This window comes from Aulonocara sp. 'chitande type north' Nkhata Bay, linkage group LG19 (assembly GCF_057382095.1).
Source record: "Aulonocara sp. 'chitande type north' Nkhata Bay isolate Kocher_YH1m ecotype deep benthic linkage group LG19, A_spYH_male_GT1.1, whole genome shotgun sequence".
Lineage (NCBI taxonomy): Eukaryota > Metazoa > Chordata > Actinopteri > Cichliformes > Cichlidae > Aulonocara > Aulonocara sp. 'chitande type north' Nkhata Bay.
In genome coordinates this window covers 32,602,124-32,619,493 of record NC_141362.1, presented here as the reverse complement: position 1 = coordinate 32,619,493, position 17,370 = coordinate 32,602,124, and the positions used below count along the sequence as shown (strand labels likewise).

Below are 17,370 nucleotides of genomic sequence, written 5' to 3'. Positions count from 1 at the left end.
GATACCTTCCTGTTAGCTGCTTCGTTATTAGGTAGAGTAAGGGTTCTTCAATCTCCACTGAAGCTGGAATTTTTACTGATTTTCTAACACAAAGAAAACTTCTTAAAAGACCCAGCGTACTAAACTTTTAATAGTTACTGAAGGTCACGAACAGGGGAAAAAAAAGGAAAAAATGGTGGAACATCCGATTGTGACGTGAACCTGACGTAGCCCACATAGTAGAATGAATGAGGTGGACGAAAGCAGCACGAGCGCTCTGACTCAGAAGCTCCCAGAGCTCTGGCTAACATGGCGATGCTGTGAACTCGGTTCATTCTTCTGACACTAAGGAATATATTTACATTTCACAATATCGAAAAATAACATCAACTAGAACAAGATAATGGCACGAGGAGAGGGCGCCGAGCAGTACGCGGCGACTTTATTGTCAGTCAAACCGCTCAATGCAGAGATCAAGACGGTGAAGGTAAGAGCGACGTTTAACCGGCACGTTTGATTTTTAAGAGGGGTGTTAAAATGAACAGGATTTATGTGCCCGCCGCGCCCACTTAAAAAAATAATAATAATCAGGTGCGTTAAAGGGCGCCTAAATTCAAAGTAACGTTTGATAAAATGCGGTCTTTACTTCCTTTCTTACCAAAAACCTCACACCCTGCCTTGTTCTGTGCCCTTTCCTGCCCTCGAGGTTTGAATTTCGCCCGGTCCACGTTTATCTGTCCTCCAGCTCTCGTGATGCTGGCATACCGGTTTTAAAGGGACCAAACACCTTAACGAAAGCCGGCGTTTTCTCTCTGTCACATTCAAATATAGCTGCTGGCAGATGTGGAGAAACGTGGCGTGATCCTGTTTTTAGAGCCACGACTTGTGAGCCATATTTGGTTTAAGTGGCTGAAATTAAGTCCCTATATTTAACGATTAACGCCTTAAATTTACCCCCAAAATGGTTTAATAGCTTCCATATCGTTCAACAGTGGCGGTATCTTTGCACGAGAAAATACACGGCAGGTTGCATTTCAAACATCAGTGTCTTCTCTGTGATCATTTACATTAATGTGATGTAGATTTAAAGTGTAACAAAACTCCTGTGAAACATTAGCCCCAAAGCTGCTAATCTTTAGTAACCTTGATGTGCATTTAAATTCATTGTCTTTGGGTTTTTAGACTGCTGGATGAAAAAGTAGCGATGTATATGGCACCATGGTTCAAACTGTAAATTATACTGGTGGTTTTCTTTGAATCCAAAGGCACTTTTCAGTGCAGTCCTCTTGTACTCTGGGAAAGACTGTGGAGATCTTTCTTTAAAGCACATTAAAGGTTATGCAGGCTTCTGTTCTTTATTTAGCATCAGTATTATTTTTAGTCTTGCATCACTGTAATTCCAGACATGCACTCTGTGGAACGTGACCACAGAGAGAATATTGTGTGTGCCTGTTGATAAGGTTGCAATTTGCGTCCTTCAAGAGGTGATTCTGCTTCTGTGTCCGTGATGGTTGTAAATCAGGGTGTGTAATCCCCCCTTTGCTGACATCACGCTTGAGAAAGGGTATTGGCTACCGCTGATAGGCTCTAGTCTGTCTGGAGGCTGTTGGCTATTCAGCATAAAATGTCACACTACCTCTAACATACCATTGCTGGAGCCAATGGCTGTGCTGAGGTGATGTAGTGATGTGGTTTCACTCAGCATGAACTACAGTAACCTCATAGTTCCGCGTTGCAACGCAAAGTTTGACAGAGGGATGGGTGTAGGGATTTGAATCAGAGGGATGAATTAAAGACTGAAGGCAGAAATGGAGCCAATGATAATGTGTTAACCCACTGTCTACATAATTACACCTTAATTTATAGCTTCCCAGTGGAATTCGAGTTTACCCATATTTAATGTCTAAATGCACTAACATCACTGCATTTCCCCTCTGTTCTCACCTCTTCTTCTCTTCCAGCTGAAGACCCAGAGAAATCGTCTGTCTGTGTTCAGTAAAGTGTGCTATGCCTTTGGCGGGGCTCCCTACCAGATCACAGGCACTGTTCTTGGCTTCTTCCTCCAAATCTACTTGCTCGATGTGGCACAGGTAATTGCCAAGCGCTGGGCAAAAAAACCCAAAAGGTTAAAATCACACACTTCTGCCTCCTTTATAAAGCTGCACCAACTGTGAAGATTCTGGGCTGATGCCAGTATTTAAAATAAAAAAAAAATTTAACATTTGTGTGAGGAAAACTAAGTGATCTTCATTATTTTAAAAAAAAAAGCTCTTCATCACAACGTTTTTTAATATTAAAAATCAATGCCACACAGCAGCTAAATGACATCGATAAAATTCAATTGTTTGCAGAACACACACAGGTTACAAACGCAGGGGTCAAGGTAGGTGTGTGTGTGTGTGTGTGTGTGTGTGTGTGTGTGTGTGTGTGTGTGTGTGTGTGTGTGTGTGTGTGTGTGTGTGTGTGTGTGTGTGTGTGTGTGTGTGTGTGTGTGCTTCTCAGCCTCATATCAGCTAAACTGTCTCCGGTCAAGCGTGTTAACCCGGACTCCCCCTGTTTGCTTTGTTAGCAAATTAGACTTTTTCCTGCTGTACACAGTAGGAACTGGAAAAAGGCCATTCAGCTCAGAGGATGAGATCATTAGAGGGGCTTTGAATGCTGCTTTGTTATAAAAGAAGTGACAGTGTTGTGTATTTTAATTCTGTTGTGCTCTCAGCTGTACTGAGTCTGCTGTCACAGCTCTTTTGAGCCACTCTCCATATGAGGTAGTCCTTGGCATCCTCACTGTTTTGGTCTCAAAGCTAACACACTTTTTTCCACCCTTCCCTTCTAGCTGGACCCCTTCTATGCCTCTATCATCCTGTTTGTGGGAAGGGCCTGGGATGCTATCACCGACCCTACAGTGGGTTTCCTGGTGAGCCGGAGTAGATCCACCCGCTTTGGCCGCATGATGCCCTGGTAGGTATCTGTATGTTGAATGATAATAAGATAATGCTGCGTTTTGAGTAAGGACAGAGATACATGAGGCAAATGCTCTGGCAACAACAAGAAAAAAAAAAACAGCTCAGGATCAGTAGCCATGGCAACAAGTTTGAAGTAGCAACTAAGGAGGAATAAATGGTAAGAGTGCAATAATGCAGTCTAAATATGAATCATATACAGTGCCAGCATCAGACATTCCTACCAAATGCAGGCTGAAGCACCCACTGAAACCAGCCAGCTGAAGAGTAGGAGCAGGGCTACCATCGTCTGCTGCGGTCCTAGTTTGGATCGAGCCTTGAGACGAAATCCTTTTAGGGAAGCAGTTGAATTATATTGAGGACTGATAGAGTAGCAAGCAGGACAGCTAGTCAGCCAATAGGGAAAATAAAAGATGGGCCTGGGCTAGCTGGTTAACATCAACTGAGCTTTAAAAGTGAGGGAGTCAGACAGGAAAAAAAACTAAAATGAGCTGCAAGATATACTTAAGTGACTTGTGTGAATCACAGGGATGGATCGGGTCATAACAGTGGTTGTGAGAATTATTATTAGTGTAAGTCTTCTTGCTGACAAAGACTTTAACCAGGGTTTTAAAAAGTCCAGCTTACTTGACATCAAGTCTGAGCGCATGTCTCCCCGGACTAAACTAAGTTTGACGAGCCTGTAGGAAAGTGACACTTGGCTCGGTAAGAAATTTGTTGCAGCAGCTGGGAGAGTTTCTCTTCTTGCAACTTTGCAAGTACAAAAGGTCCTTGTAGCTGAACACACGCTGTACTTTTCCTTCCCTGTAAAACATTTGCAAAACTCAAATAGATGAAAATGCCTGAAACCATTTTTGCATTCCTAACAAACCAGTTTAGTTACCAGCATCGTCTCCCATGTTTTAGTTGTTACTTATGTTTCAGTCTAGATATGTGTTTGCAATCTGCTGTGTGTTTGGTTCACTGTGACATAGCTGGCAGCTTGTCATGGGTATCCCTGCCTGAAGAAGGGCGACCTTGACTTTCTTCTCACAGTCAAACATGGTGCAGCTTTCTTGACAATATCAGAACCGTATCTGGTTACAAAAATCTCTCAAGGCCATGATATAATCTGCAGAGGAGCAGAGCTAAATATTTTTACAAGCTTTTTTCCCCTCCTCACATGATACCCCAGCCATATCTGGAGTGGAGTGACTGAAAAAACCAGCTGTGCATGAGCTGTAATGTTGTAGCTGGGAGGAAGTGAGGGGGAGGGGGAAGTTACTGGCTTAAGCTGTGATTGGTCCAACCCACAACACACCATCAGCTTCAAACCAATATGGGTGTGTTCTCCTTTGTGTGTATGATTTCTCGGCGTGTACAAGTGTAGAGAGGTTACTTCAGGTCAAAAAGCATGCTGGGTTAAAATAATGAGGCTAGTTTAAAGAAAAATAGCAAAATGTACATAAAAGGGACATCCTCCAGATAAAAATACAGAGATTTGTTAGGTTCTTATTTCTTTTTTCTGTCTGTACTGGAAATGTACATAAAGACAGGCAGCCAGCCAGACTGGCAGGAGTCTACATTTCTCATTTTACTTATTATCTTAGCTCAATGAGGTTTTATTTTATTTTAGAAGTAGATTTTGTTTCTTTTAGAAAGAGGGGGGGGGGGGGGGGGGAAAGAGTGTGATCATGTGTCTGTGACTTTCACTGCTGTGCCAGTGAACCAGCAACCTGTGCTCAGTGAGCAAAAATGGAAATTATTAGTACTCATTAACCTAAATTTGCTTGGACGTTAAAAGGTATCAGGAGTTTTCTTATTTTCCATGTGAGTCACATGGGTGAAAGGGGAACAAGGGGATTTCATATGACCATGTGTGAATGTCACGCTCACCCTCTCCCCGTTAGTGTTATGGAGCTTGGGAAGAGTCAGGTTTTAACTCGCATGTGCGACTGCTCAGAAACAAGCCTGAGGAAGAAATAGCTGTTTAAATATATGTTGCCATTTGACAAAATGTTTCATGATTATGCAGTCAGGTGCAACCCTGTAAGCCTTCACCTCCCTGTTTGGCCTCTAAAAGGTCACATTTTATTCACATGATGCTAATAAAAACTGCAGTTTTCCTCAAATTATGTGATTACTTTCAGCGAGAAAAATGTAGTTTCATTTTGGCCCCCAAAAACTGCCTTGTAATGGTTCTCTTAACAAGTAAAACTGTTTGATTTCCTTATTTAAAAACTGAGGCTTTAACTGCAGTCTGTAGTATCGCCGGTTTCTGTGACTGAGGTCAGGTAGAGGGCACGGCTGAAGAGAAGGATGCTGAGGCCGAGTGGGGTGAGAATGATGTGGGTCCAAGCAGCTATCGCCTCCTTGTGCAGCGCTGGCTGAGCCCTTTCTCCACACACAAGATCTAACAAGCCAGGATTAGAAGGATTATTCACAAAGCATAAAAGAAAGAGTTGAAAAGAATTGACTGCCAGGGAGGGATATAAAAAGGAGGGGTTGAGCTACAGTAACAGTGGGGAAAATGCATTAGACACACCCTTAAAGGAAGGAAACAGTGGGTTCTATGTGTTTGCCTTAAATACAAAAGAAAATAAAACAAAGGTAAGAAAGAAATGCTCAGTCTTTTATCAACCTGTGTCCACTCATCTCTTCTCAGGATCATTTTCTCCACCCCGTTTGCAGTGCTTACTTACCTCCTGATCTGGTACGTGCCTCCGTTTGAAGAGGGGAAGGTCATTTGGTATCTGGTCTTTTACTGCCTTTTCCAGTCAATGCAGACGGTTAGTACCGCATTTTGAGCCCATGTTTTTTTTTGTTTTTTTTTTATTTGCTTTTTGTCCACTGACGTGAACTTGTCTAATGTTGTGGTCTCGTACATTTGCAGTGCTTCCATGTGCCATATTCAGCCCTCACCATGTTCATCAGCAGGGACCAGAAAGAGCGGGACTCTGCTACAGCCTACAGTACGACATCACCCTGTGCAAATAAACTGATTTCACTGGTGTTTTGTTATTCGTGTGCTGACCGTCAGTTCTTGTGTTTGCTCTCAGGGATGATGGTGGAGGTGCTGGGCACAGTGCTGGGCACTGCAATCCAGGGGCAGATAGTAGGTGGTAATTCCAATTGTCCCACTGAGTCTGATGCGCCTTACAGCACAAACTCATCCAGTGTCAACACCACTATAGCCTCACTGGATCAGACGGTGAGTCTATTGAAAGGGGGTTTTTTTGTACTGTGTCAAATAAAAGATGATTATTGTTGGTCCAAGCTAAGGGTCGTGTATTTTTATTTTTTTTTGTCCTCAGAAACAAGCTTACTTGGTTGCTTCAGGGGTCATATGCATCATCTACGTCCTGTGTGCTGCAATCTTGTTTTTAGGTGTGAAGGAGCAAAAAGGTATGAATCCTTTCTTATCTAATCAGGGCTCGCAAAATCGCCCGACGGGCGGGGCTTGGATAGATTTTGGTCGCCCGACTGCAGATATCGCTATCCCCGGGACATCGGGCGATTTTGCGAGCCCTGATAAATGCAAACAACATTTAAAGTAAGATAATGACTCAATTTGGCTTCAAGACAGACTTGAATCATGAATCTGACAACTTGACACGTGAATTGATGTAAAAAAAAAAAAAAAAAAAAGGAAAAGAAAAGAAAAGAAAAGAAAATTCTGACTCAGTTTTTGTCCAGTTTAATCATGCGCATGCAAAACTGTATATTAGTAACAGTGACAGGAATAATTCTTTAACTGTTAAACTTTTCTTAGCGCCTCTGGTTAGTTCCTCTTGGCCTTCTCACTCTGTGTTCAAAAAGATAAAGATGTGGTGGCCAGATTGTAGCAAGTGCTGCAAAATACTCACTAGACAAATACCACATTGTCTCACCACAAAAGCTTGTGTGTGTTGTATTCTTAGATGCAGATTTGCAGAGGTCTCATTTGTTGTGTTCTCCTTTATGTTGGACTCTAGAAACCGGGCGGGACAAGTCGGAGCCGCTCACCTTTGCTCAGGGCCTGCGGTTGGTCATGTGTCACGGGCCGTATGTCAAACTGGTCATCGGCTTCCTCTTCACCTCTCTTGCTTTCATGGTAACGCTACATTTGATTTGTGCATTTTTTTTTTTTTTTTTTCGTGAATTTTCAGAGGTCGCGTTGAAAGGATTTTTTTATTTTATTTATTACAGTAATTTGGTTTATAGTTGCTTCTGTCTTTTACAGCTGCTGGAGGGAAACTTTGCACTTTTTATCACCTACGCTCTCGGCCACAGGAAGGACTTTCAGAATATCCTTCTTGTCATCATGGTGAGTGTTTGTATTTTTACTATGAGTGCTCTTCTCGTAAAAACCCTCATCAGGGTAGATTTAGTGTACATCAACACCATGTCTGCAGACGTAAAGCTTGCTGCTTGCTGTAAACTGTTTAGGGGATATTTCAGTTTCTAGTCTTAGGCGCTTCCTCGCATGATGTAGAAGCATGCCACGAAGGCCTGAGAGGGCATATTTCAGGATGAGAGGAGGTGTCGTACTGTTGGGAATCGGTCTCCCACTCGCTCACTCTCTGAGTTATGCTAGATCAAGGGCACAGAATGGAGCTTTTGTTGCCCTGGCAACCCTTCACTGACACCATGGGAACAGCCACCATTGCTAATGCCCTCCTCTCACTGCTTTCTGCTCTGCTGCCTTTTTCTATGATTAGGAGTGGGAAATACTTGGACACTGTATCACATTTGGAGAGTTTAGAGCAGAGTGTCAAAGTCTGAGAATTCGTGGGCTTCTGGCCTTTCATCTACTGCTTGTTTTTGTTTGCTAATTTAACACTGGTTGACCAGTTTTGGCCTGGAGGTCAAAGGTTTTCTGCGCCCCTGCAGGGTTGGGTTAAAAGCCAATGAAAGCTTATCGTGACCTTATCCCCTGACCTCCTCCGGTGGTCATTTTAATTTTTCCACTTTCCACATTTCCCACAGTCCTCAGTGAAGCCCAGTTAGTAGTCTGAATAGTTTCTGTAGAAAATATTTTGTAATTTTTTGTTTATAAATTTCATTTGATTTATTTAAAATTATATAATTGATCATCCAAGAAAGTCCATCATACAGAGTTAGAGCTAGGAATTTAGAGAAATGCAGACTAACTTTCCAACTAGTGTTTGGATTCCACTCATTTTAATGTATAAAACACAGTATAGGAAAACTTGGAGCACTAGATGGTGCCTAAATATGGGAGATTAGAAGTTAACACTAACAAGCTTGACTAGCAAGTTACATAAACTGTATAGATTGTATTTATGAATCTAACAGATACATATTTCATTTCATTTATTTATTTATTTCACACTTGGTCAACAGTTTCCACAGTTAGTTCTTTCAAACAAACCAACTACACTTTCTGTCAGTAAAGCACTGCAACCACGTGTGAAAAGGAGCAGGCAGAAGAATATATTCTTATTAAACCCTGCCCCCTATCTACAATCCAACTTATATTGCAAGTGGGCACCAAAAGTCAAGGAACAAACTAACATTAACACTTATTTCCAGTCCTAACTCAAACCAAACAACAATTTACAATCAGAATATACCACTCCACATAGTAACAAGGAGAAAAGTAAGTAAATGAAACAAAAAATAATGGATCCTTATTCAATGAACTCCAATTTCATTCACATTCTTCATATTGAGTTATCGTTTTAAGCATGTAACACTTTTTAAAACAATGTAAATTTATACAACTCTTTAAATTATAATGAAGAGTTCCACAGTCGTACCCCTAACCGTTGGACTCATTAATCTTTGTGTTGTCCTAGCTAGCTGATGCTTAAAATAAAATTTCCTTCTGCTGTCTTCTCCCCCCAAACACGTTAAAAATACTCTTTGTAACTTAGAAGGCAAAATATTACTTTTAGCCTTAAACATAATTAATAGTGTCCGTAGTTTCACTAAATCTCCTAATTTTAATCATTTTGATTTTATAAATAATTTATTTGTTTGTTCTCTATATTTAACGTTATGAATCATCCGTATCACTTTCTTCTGTAATAAGTTTATAGATTTTATAGTATTCTCATATGTATTCCCCCAAACTTCGACACAGTAACTAAAGTATGAGAAAAACAATGAGAAATATAAAATGCGCATTGTTTTGTGGTCTAATAAATCTCTTACATTTCCCAAAACATAAATGTTTTTAAACATCTTCTTTCTAATATACTCAATATGTGATTTCCACGTCAAATTTTCATCTACTATTAAAATTCAGTAACTCTCTCAATCAATTCTCCATTAATGGACATAATGACTTCTTCCTCCTTTACACGATTGCCAAATATCATGAATTTCGTTTTTGTCAGATTCAAAGATAATTTATTTACATCAAACCATTTTTTTTTAATCTTAACATCTCAGAAATCATAATTTCAACCAAATCTTTCAAATTCTCTCCAGAGCAATACAAATTTGTGTCATCTGCAAATAAAATAAAATTTAACCTTTTTGATACGTCATTAATATATAAATTAAAAAGTTTAGGTCCCAAAATAGAACCTTGAGGAACGCCACATACAATCTTCAATCGTTCAGAGGTATTGCCAAGATAATGTACATATTGCAACCTATTTTCTAAATAACTCCTTAACCAATTCAATGCTACTCCTCTCACACCATAATTATACAATTTAGAAATCAAAATAGGATGTTGTAACGTGTCAAAAGCTTTTTTTTTTTTTTTAAATCAACAAATACCCCAACTGTGTATTTATTATTATGGGTTGCAGATGAAATATCATCAATGAAAGTCAACAATGCTAATGCCGTTGATCTATTTTTACGAAATCCAAATTGATTTCCATTTATTAGTTGATAGTTTTATTGAAAAAAAATCAAGTCTTTCCGCAAAAAGTTTTTCAAGCACTTTTGAAAACTGTGACAAACGAGACACTGGCCTATAGTTGTTAAAACTATGCTTATCTCCAGATTTATATAAGGGTATCACTTTTGCCACTACTCATTGATGTATTAAAAAATAAAATATGTCCACCCACCATGAAGGGGGAAACTAGGTGTTTAATTTGTACCATTCTGTAAACATGTTTATTTCTGCTGTAAAGTTGGGCTTTTAAGTGGCTTTTGGAATCAGCCTCATGTGGCTACTAAAGGAATTGCAGTTTTTGGCATTTCATTTCTGGCTTCATTTTTTTACTCCCAGACATTCCCACTGTGTCCCCGATGATTATCCAAGCAGACGTTTTTTTTCTCCATTTGCATCAGACCTGCGTATTTCACATAGTAGCAAGTTGCAAAAATATTCACATGTATAAAAAATGCAGAGAAGAAGATATGACTGACGCCAACCAGCTATAATTTCCGCAACAATAAGTCTCAAGGTTTCCTCACACACTGGAAAAGTCCAGTTGGTTTGGCAATTTGTTTGCAACAAGGTCTGTGTGTGCGCAGATTAAATTCTGATTAAAAAGAAACAATGTGGTTAACAGTTTAGTATGTTGTCCAACAATGCCGATGCTACAAGTCTGCTATGTGTAGTCTACTTTGTGTTCTGTGTTTTGTTTTTTTGGGGACAAAGTGAATGAAACATATTTGCAAGCACAGCAGGAAAAAAGGCCATATGTTAAATTATTTTTTAAATTTTTTTTAATTGCCCCTTGGTTGATAAGCACGCTTCAGCTATATGAAATACATGAAAAAAAAATTCTATAGTCATCGCTTAGTCATCATTTAACTCAGAGTATATGTTCTTTTCGTGCTCTCTTCCGAGCTTGTATAACTAAATTCTTTATCATTATTTCTTCAGCTCTCTGGGGCTCTAACCATCCCTTGGTGGCAGTGGTTTCTAACCCGGTTCGGGAAGAAGAAAGCAGCTTACTTTGGCATCTCGGTGAGTAGCAGATGTTATGGAGTGTAGATGAGTGAAGCTATAGCTCACTCTATGCTCTATTTTGACTCATTCAGTCTGCAAGATTAAAAAAAAAAGTCTTCAATAAATCCTGATCGTAAGCTTTGTTTGTTTCATTTATGAGACCTCTGACGTCTTTCTCCCTCTCGCTACAGTGGGCAGTGCCCTTCATGATCCTGATCGTCTCTGTCAAAAGCAACCTGATCGTTTCTTACCTGGTCTCAGTGGCAGCAGGTGTGAGTGTAGCAGCAGCCTTCCTCCTGCCCTGGTAAGCACAAGTTTATCCACAGAAGTCGTCCTTGGATCCTTTTGCGGATGTGGGTTTTCTTTTGTGTTGTTGAGCTTCTGTCTGGATGTTTGATCTTTCAGGTCGATGCTTCCTGATGTAGTGGATGACTTCAAAGTTCAAAATCCAGACATCCGCGGTCATGAAGCCCTCTTCTACTCCTTCTATGTGTTCTTTATCAAGTTTGCCTCTGGAGTCTCCCTGGGTATCTCTACCCTCAGTTTGAAGTAAGTTTACTGACCTGATTTTTAATCAGTGTTTCAATCATATTAATGTTTTCATCCTTAAAACTAAGGAGCTTATCAGTCCAGTAGTCCTGGGGACAACAATACTTAATTCTTCAGCTGACCATATTGCTTAATTTTTCTCCCCCTGTGTACACTTTTTCACAGATTTGCTGGCTACGTGACCGGGGGCTGCTCACAACCCGAGGCGGTCAGTGTAACCCTGAAGGTGCTGGTCTCTCCCGTGCCCGTGGTTCTTATTGCTGTGGGACTGTTGATACTGAAGACCTACCCCATCGATGAGGAAAGGAGACAAGGCAACCGAAAACTACTGCAGGCAATGTTGTAAGTGAGGAGTGAAAACACACACACAATTTACCATTGATCCTTCTTCTGTGTCCCACCAGGATCTGTGCATTGTATGAAAACTTGAACTGTTAACCAGTTTTAGCCCACTCTTGTGTGTTTGTGACTCTGGTTGTTCTCCTTTTCTTTTTAAACAGCGATTCTGAAACGGATTCTGAATCTGAAACCTCAGATCGTGGGAGCAGCGTCTAGAGGCCAAGCCAGCCGCCTCTGCTGCTTTACATGTTTGCACAGGCTGTGAAGAGACCGCCTGGACTAACAGGGGAGGGACCACAAACCACCCACTGCTGACTAGTGATCGTCATCATGTGCGGGTTCCTCCGCAGTGAATTGCACAGGTTTACATCACCCTCTAGTGTCCACACTGAGTATTTATTTTTCCATCCAGCTGTGTCCCAGTGAACAGGTTAATGAAAACTCCAGAGAATACACAAGATCCAAATCTACACGGTGTAGGATTGTTATGTTATGCCGACCTCCCAGGTTAGATTCTGTTACTTATATATTTTTTTGTTTGTTTTGTTGAGATTTTCTTTCATCATTTAGCTTAAATGCCGCACAGAGATCTCTCTTTATTATAATCTACAGCAATAGCTGAAAAAAATTCAAACCACTTCTTTGTTAAAACAAAGCTCACACACATTTTAGTTAGCATTTGGCAGCTTTTATAAATGAACGACAAAGCCTCTTGGGAGCTCTAGTCTTGGTTTCCAAAGATGTTTGACTTTATTGTTTACTGAGACGTTCCTATTTATAGCCTTCCGTTTTGTCACTCCTCCCGTGTGATTGCACTACATCATGAAAGCTTTGGGAGAAAGTGTGCTTTGCAGTACCGTTTGCAAGGTATTAACGTGCTGGTTTACACTATGAGACCATCACTCGAACACACTGTTACATTTTGATGTTTCGATGACGCGTCTTAGCTGTTTTCCACTCAGAGTGTGCTCTGAAAGAAATGTACAGTATCAGCCCTTATTATGAAGGGTGTGCCAGCACTATTCCAGTAAATGGAGTCGTATGGAGATTTGCTACACTCTCTCCTTTTTGTTGTTTGTTTGTTTTCATATAGCACATTTCAAAAAGTGTACTTGAATTTTCTAAAGGAGAAACGGCAGTACAACATGATGTACTTGTATATAGGTTATGTGAATCATTGCCTTACAAATACGTCTTACAACTGGTTTCAGATATCTCTGATTTTCTGAACTCAAATTAATTTTTTATGTAAATCTCCGTCGGGTTTAATAGGCTTTTTTGAAGTGCTTATAAAGCAAAGTCAGCTGTACTGGGAGTTCTTTTTTATTTACCATGTGACATCCCAAATTCAAAAATGTGTTATTTAACTATTTATGGAAACTATCTAAGGGACTATAATTTTCTTATGCAGGCATGTGTTTAAGAATAACTTATTACCAATGACTGAATGATTTGAGTCTTGTGGAAGAAAAAAAATGTAAATGTTGGCTTTGTTTGTCTTTTCCTTTTGTCTTAGAAAAGTAAAAGTTGCAGTCATGGTGAAATGTGACTGATTTAAAAGAATACAATAAAAAAAAAAAAAAAAAAAAAAAAAAAAACAGCAGCCCTATAGCAGATGCTTTCATTAACTAATATGCAGATGACTTGATTTTACCTCAAATGATGCTATGAAAAAGGAACCGTTTTCATTTGGGGCCTTCAAACTGCACTGAATCAGCAGAATAGAGTAGATTACATCTGCCCTCTATATTAATATATGCTGCTGTATGTGTATATGTGTAAATACTTTTTCCAACTATGTTTATGAAGAGCAATGTATATAAACCACTGAGGAGTCAAATCGTGTTCATATTTTTGATTTTAAACCTGTGAATAAACTTTGTCAAAGCAGAGAAAAAAACTGTTTGGTTTCTTTGAAGCATCCTTATAACACTTTGTTTTTTTATGCGGAACATTAAACCAGTTAGATGTAAGCCATGCATTAACATTAAGGTTGTGCAAGTTGGTATAAAACAACTTCCTTCAGTGAGAGAGACATTTATTTATTAATTTGGTTTTTTTTTTTTGGGGGGGGGGGGGGTGGGGTTGATTTTCTAAAAAAAAAATAAATGCCATAAATTTCAGACTTTTTTTTTTTTTTTAACCTTGAGTTTAGTTTGAGTCTTTTTTTTTTTTTTTTTTTTTTTTTAATGATTAACATTTTTACATAAGAAATATGAGTAAAAATAAGTAAAACTATCACTAACCATAGTCAATTGTCTTCCAGGGGCCAGAGCAGGCAACACTGAAGTAAATTTAAAACTGCTGGCTAAGGATAAACGTAAATTCAGTAAGATCATAATTCACGTCGGCAGTAATGACACCCGGTTACACCAATCGGAGGTCACTAAAATCAATATTGAATCAGTGTGTAACTTTGCCAAAACAATGTCGGACTCTGTAGTTTTCTCTGGTCCCCTCCCCAATCAGACCAGGAGTGACATGTTTAGCCGCATGTTCTGCTTAAATTGCTGGCTGTCTGAGTGGTGTCCCAGAAACGATGTGGGCTTCATAGATAATTGGCAAACCTTCTGGAGGAAACCTGGTCTTGTTAGGAGAGACTGCATCCATCCCACCTTGGATGGAGCAGCTCTCATTTCTAGAAATATGGACAAATTTATTAAACCCCCCAAAATATGACTATCCAGAGTTGGGACCAGGAAGCAGAGTTGCAGTCTTACATGCCTCTCTGCAGCTTCTCTCCTCCTGCTACCCCCCCAAAAACCCATCTCCATAGAGACTGTGTCAGCTCCCAAACAGACAAAAAACAAACTAAAAACCATCAACAAACAACTTAAACATAAACAATTACAAAGAAAAAACAATGCAGTATCCACATTTGAACCAAAGAGTAAAACAGTGAAATGTGGATTATTAAATATTAGGTCTCTCTCCTCCAAGTCTCTGTTAGTACATGACTTAATAATTGATCAACAAATTGATTTACTCTGCCTTACAGAAACCTGGTTGCAGCAGGATGATTATGTTAGTTTAAATGAATCAACACCCCCGAGTCATTCTAACTACCAGAAATCTCGAAGCACAGGCCGAGGGGGAGGTGTGGCAGCAATTTTTCACACCAGCCTATTAATTAATGAAAGACCCAGACAGACTTTTAATTCATTTGAAAGCCTGATGCTTAGCCTCGTCCACCCCAGCTGTAAAACTCAGAAACCAGTCTTACTTGTTATCATCTATCGTCCACCTGGGCCTTACACAGAGTTTCTGTCTGATTTCTCAGACTTTATATCTAATTTAGTTCTGAGCTCAGATAAAATAATTATTGTGGGTGATTTTAACATCCATGTAGATGCTAAAAATGACAGCCTCAACATGGCATTTACTCTGTTATTAGACTCGATTGGTTTCTCTCAAAATGTAAAAGAACCCACCCACCACTTTAATCACACTCTAGATCTTGTTTTAACATATGGCGTAGAAACGGAACATTTAACAGTGTTTCCTGAAAACCCTCTGCTGTCTGATCATTTCCTGATAACATTTACATTTACAATAATTGATTACACAGCGGTGGAGAGTAGACTTTATCAAAGTAGATGTCTTTCTGAAAGCGCTGTAACTAAGTTTAAGAATATAATCCACCCACTGTTATCATCTTAAATGCCCTGTACCAACACAGAGCAGAGCAGCTATCTGAACCCTACCCCAACAGAGGTCGATTATCTTGTTAATAATTTCACCTCCTCACTACGTACGACTCTGGATACTGTAGCTCCTGTGAAAACGAAGGTCTCTAATCAGAAGTACCTGACTCCGTGGTATAATTCTCAAACACGTACCCTAAAGCAGATGACTCGTAATCTGGAGAGGAAATGGCGTGTCACAAATTTAGAGGATCATCATTTAGCCTGGAGAAATAGTTTGCTGCTTTATAAGAAAGCCCTCCGCAAAGCCAGAACATCTTACTATTCATCACTGATTGAAGTAAACAAGAACAACCCCAGGTTTCTCTTCAGCTCTGTAGCCAGGCTGACAAACAGTCAGAGCTCTGTTGAGCCAACCATCCCTTTAACGTTAACTAGTAATGACTTCATGAACTTCTTCACAAATAAAATTTTTATCATTAGAGAAAAAATTATCAGTAATCATCCCACAGATGTAATATTATCTACAGCTACTCTTAGTACCACTGATGTTAAGTTAGACTCTTTTTCTCTAATTGATCTTTCTGAGTTAACTTCAATAATTACTTCCTCCAAGACCCCATTCCTACAAAACTGCTCAAAGAAGTCCTGCCATTAATTAATTCTTCAATCTTAAATATGATCAACATATCTCTAATGATCGGCTATGTACCACAGGCCTTCAAGCTGGCTGTAGTTAAACCTTTACTCAAAAAGCCATCTCTAGACCCAGCAGTCTTAGCTAATTATAGGCCAATCTCCAACCTTCCTTTCATATCAAAAATCCTTGAAAGAGTAGTTGTCAAACAGCTAACAGATCATCTGCAGAGGAATGGTTTATTTGAAGAGTTTCAGTCAGGTTTCAGAGCTCATCACAGCACAGAAACAGCTTTAGTGAAGGTTACAAATGATCTTCTTATGGCCTCTGACAGTGGACTCATCTCTGTGCTTGTCCTGCTAGGGATGATCTGATATCCTCGTGTTGGTGTTGTTCCCAGACCATCATGAAAATGTTGTTCCAGGTTCAACATTGCAAGTGACCAATCACACTGTTGTGACGTTATTCTTTTGCGCGCCAAGCCATTCGTGCATTCATGAAATTCCAATGTTGCAAGGACAATATCAATTCTGCTTACTGTTTATTAAAGGGTTACGGTTAGGGTTAGGGTCCGATGAGCGGCGGACAGAGGCAGTTTCTCGCAGCTTAAGTACAGTTTTTTGTTTTACGCCGGTTTTTCCCGAAGTCGCAAAAGTATGACGTCACAACATTCTGATTGGTCACTTGCAATGTTGATCCTGGAACAACATTTAGTATGATGATCTGGGAACAACACCAACACGAGGATATCAAATCGTGCGTCCTGCTAGACCTCAGTGCAGCGTTCGATACTGTCGACCATAATATCCTATTAGAGCGTTAGAACATGCTGTAGGTATTACAGGTACTGTGCTGCAGTGGTTTGTATCATATCTATCTAATAGACTCCAATTTGTGCATGTAAATGGAGAGTCCTCTTCACACACTGAGGTTAATTATGGAGTTCCACAGGGTTCAGTGCTAGGACCAACTGTTTACATTATACATGCTTCCCTTAGGTAGTATCATTAGAAGACATAGCATACATTTACACTGCTATGCAGATGACACCCAGCTCTATCTGTCCATGAAGCCAGATAACACATACCAATTAGTTAAACTGCAGGAATGTCTTAAAGACATAAAGACCTGGATGACCGCTAACTTTCTGCTTCTTAATTCAGATAAAACTGAGGTTATTGTACTCTGCCCTGAAAAGCTTAGAAATATGGTATCTAACCAGATTCTTACCCTGGATGGTATTACCTTGGCCTCCAGTAACGCTGTGAGGAACCTTGGAGTCATTTTTGACCAGGACATGTCCTTCAATGCACATATTAAACAAATATGTAAGACTGCGTTCTTCCATTTGCGCAACATCTCTAAAATTAGAAATATCCTGTCTCAGAGTGACACTGAAAAACTAGTTCATGCATT

General features: G+C 39.7%; 1 protein-coding gene across 2 annotated transcripts; it reads left to right on the top strand.

Annotated features, from left to right (window-relative positions):
- The first annotated feature begins 211 nt into the window (after positions 1-211).
- On the top strand, positions 212-13,369 carry LOC147307485 (sodium-dependent lysophosphatidylcholine symporter 1-B-like). Of its 2 annotated transcripts, XM_086274864.1 has the most exons (14): positions 214-466; positions 1,941-2,069; positions 2,813-2,937; positions 5,584-5,707; positions 5,812-5,890; positions 5,978-6,129; positions 6,233-6,323; positions 6,893-7,011; positions 7,141-7,224; positions 10,720-10,803; positions 10,977-11,089; positions 11,191-11,334; positions 11,500-11,676; positions 11,835-13,369. In XM_086274864.1, exons 1-14 carry the CDS (start codon positions 383-385, stop codon positions 11,887-11,889), a joined length of 1,560 nt encoding a protein of 519 aa, XP_086130990.1. In that variant the 5' UTR covers positions 214-382; the 3' UTR covers positions 11,890-13,369. The 2 variants fall into 2 exon arrangements, with proteins under 2 accessions (XP_086130989.1, XP_086130990.1); XM_086274863.1 differs by having other exon boundaries at positions 212-466; positions 6,893-7,224.
- Positions 13,370-17,370: the final 4,001 nt, after the last annotated feature.

Coding starts and splice junctions, on each gene's coding strand:
- LOC147307485 (XM_086274863.1), top strand. CDS start 383: ATGGCACGAGGAGAGGGCGCCGAGCAGTACGCGGCGACTTTATTGTCA. Junction 467..1,940: donor CAGAGATCAAGACGGTGAAG/GTAAGAGCGACG, acceptor CTTCTCTTCCAG/CTGAAGACCCAGAGAAATCG. Junction 11,335..11,499: donor ATCTCTACCCTCAGTTTGAA/GTAAGTTTACTG, acceptor ACTTTTTCACAG/ATTTGCTGGCTACGTGACCG.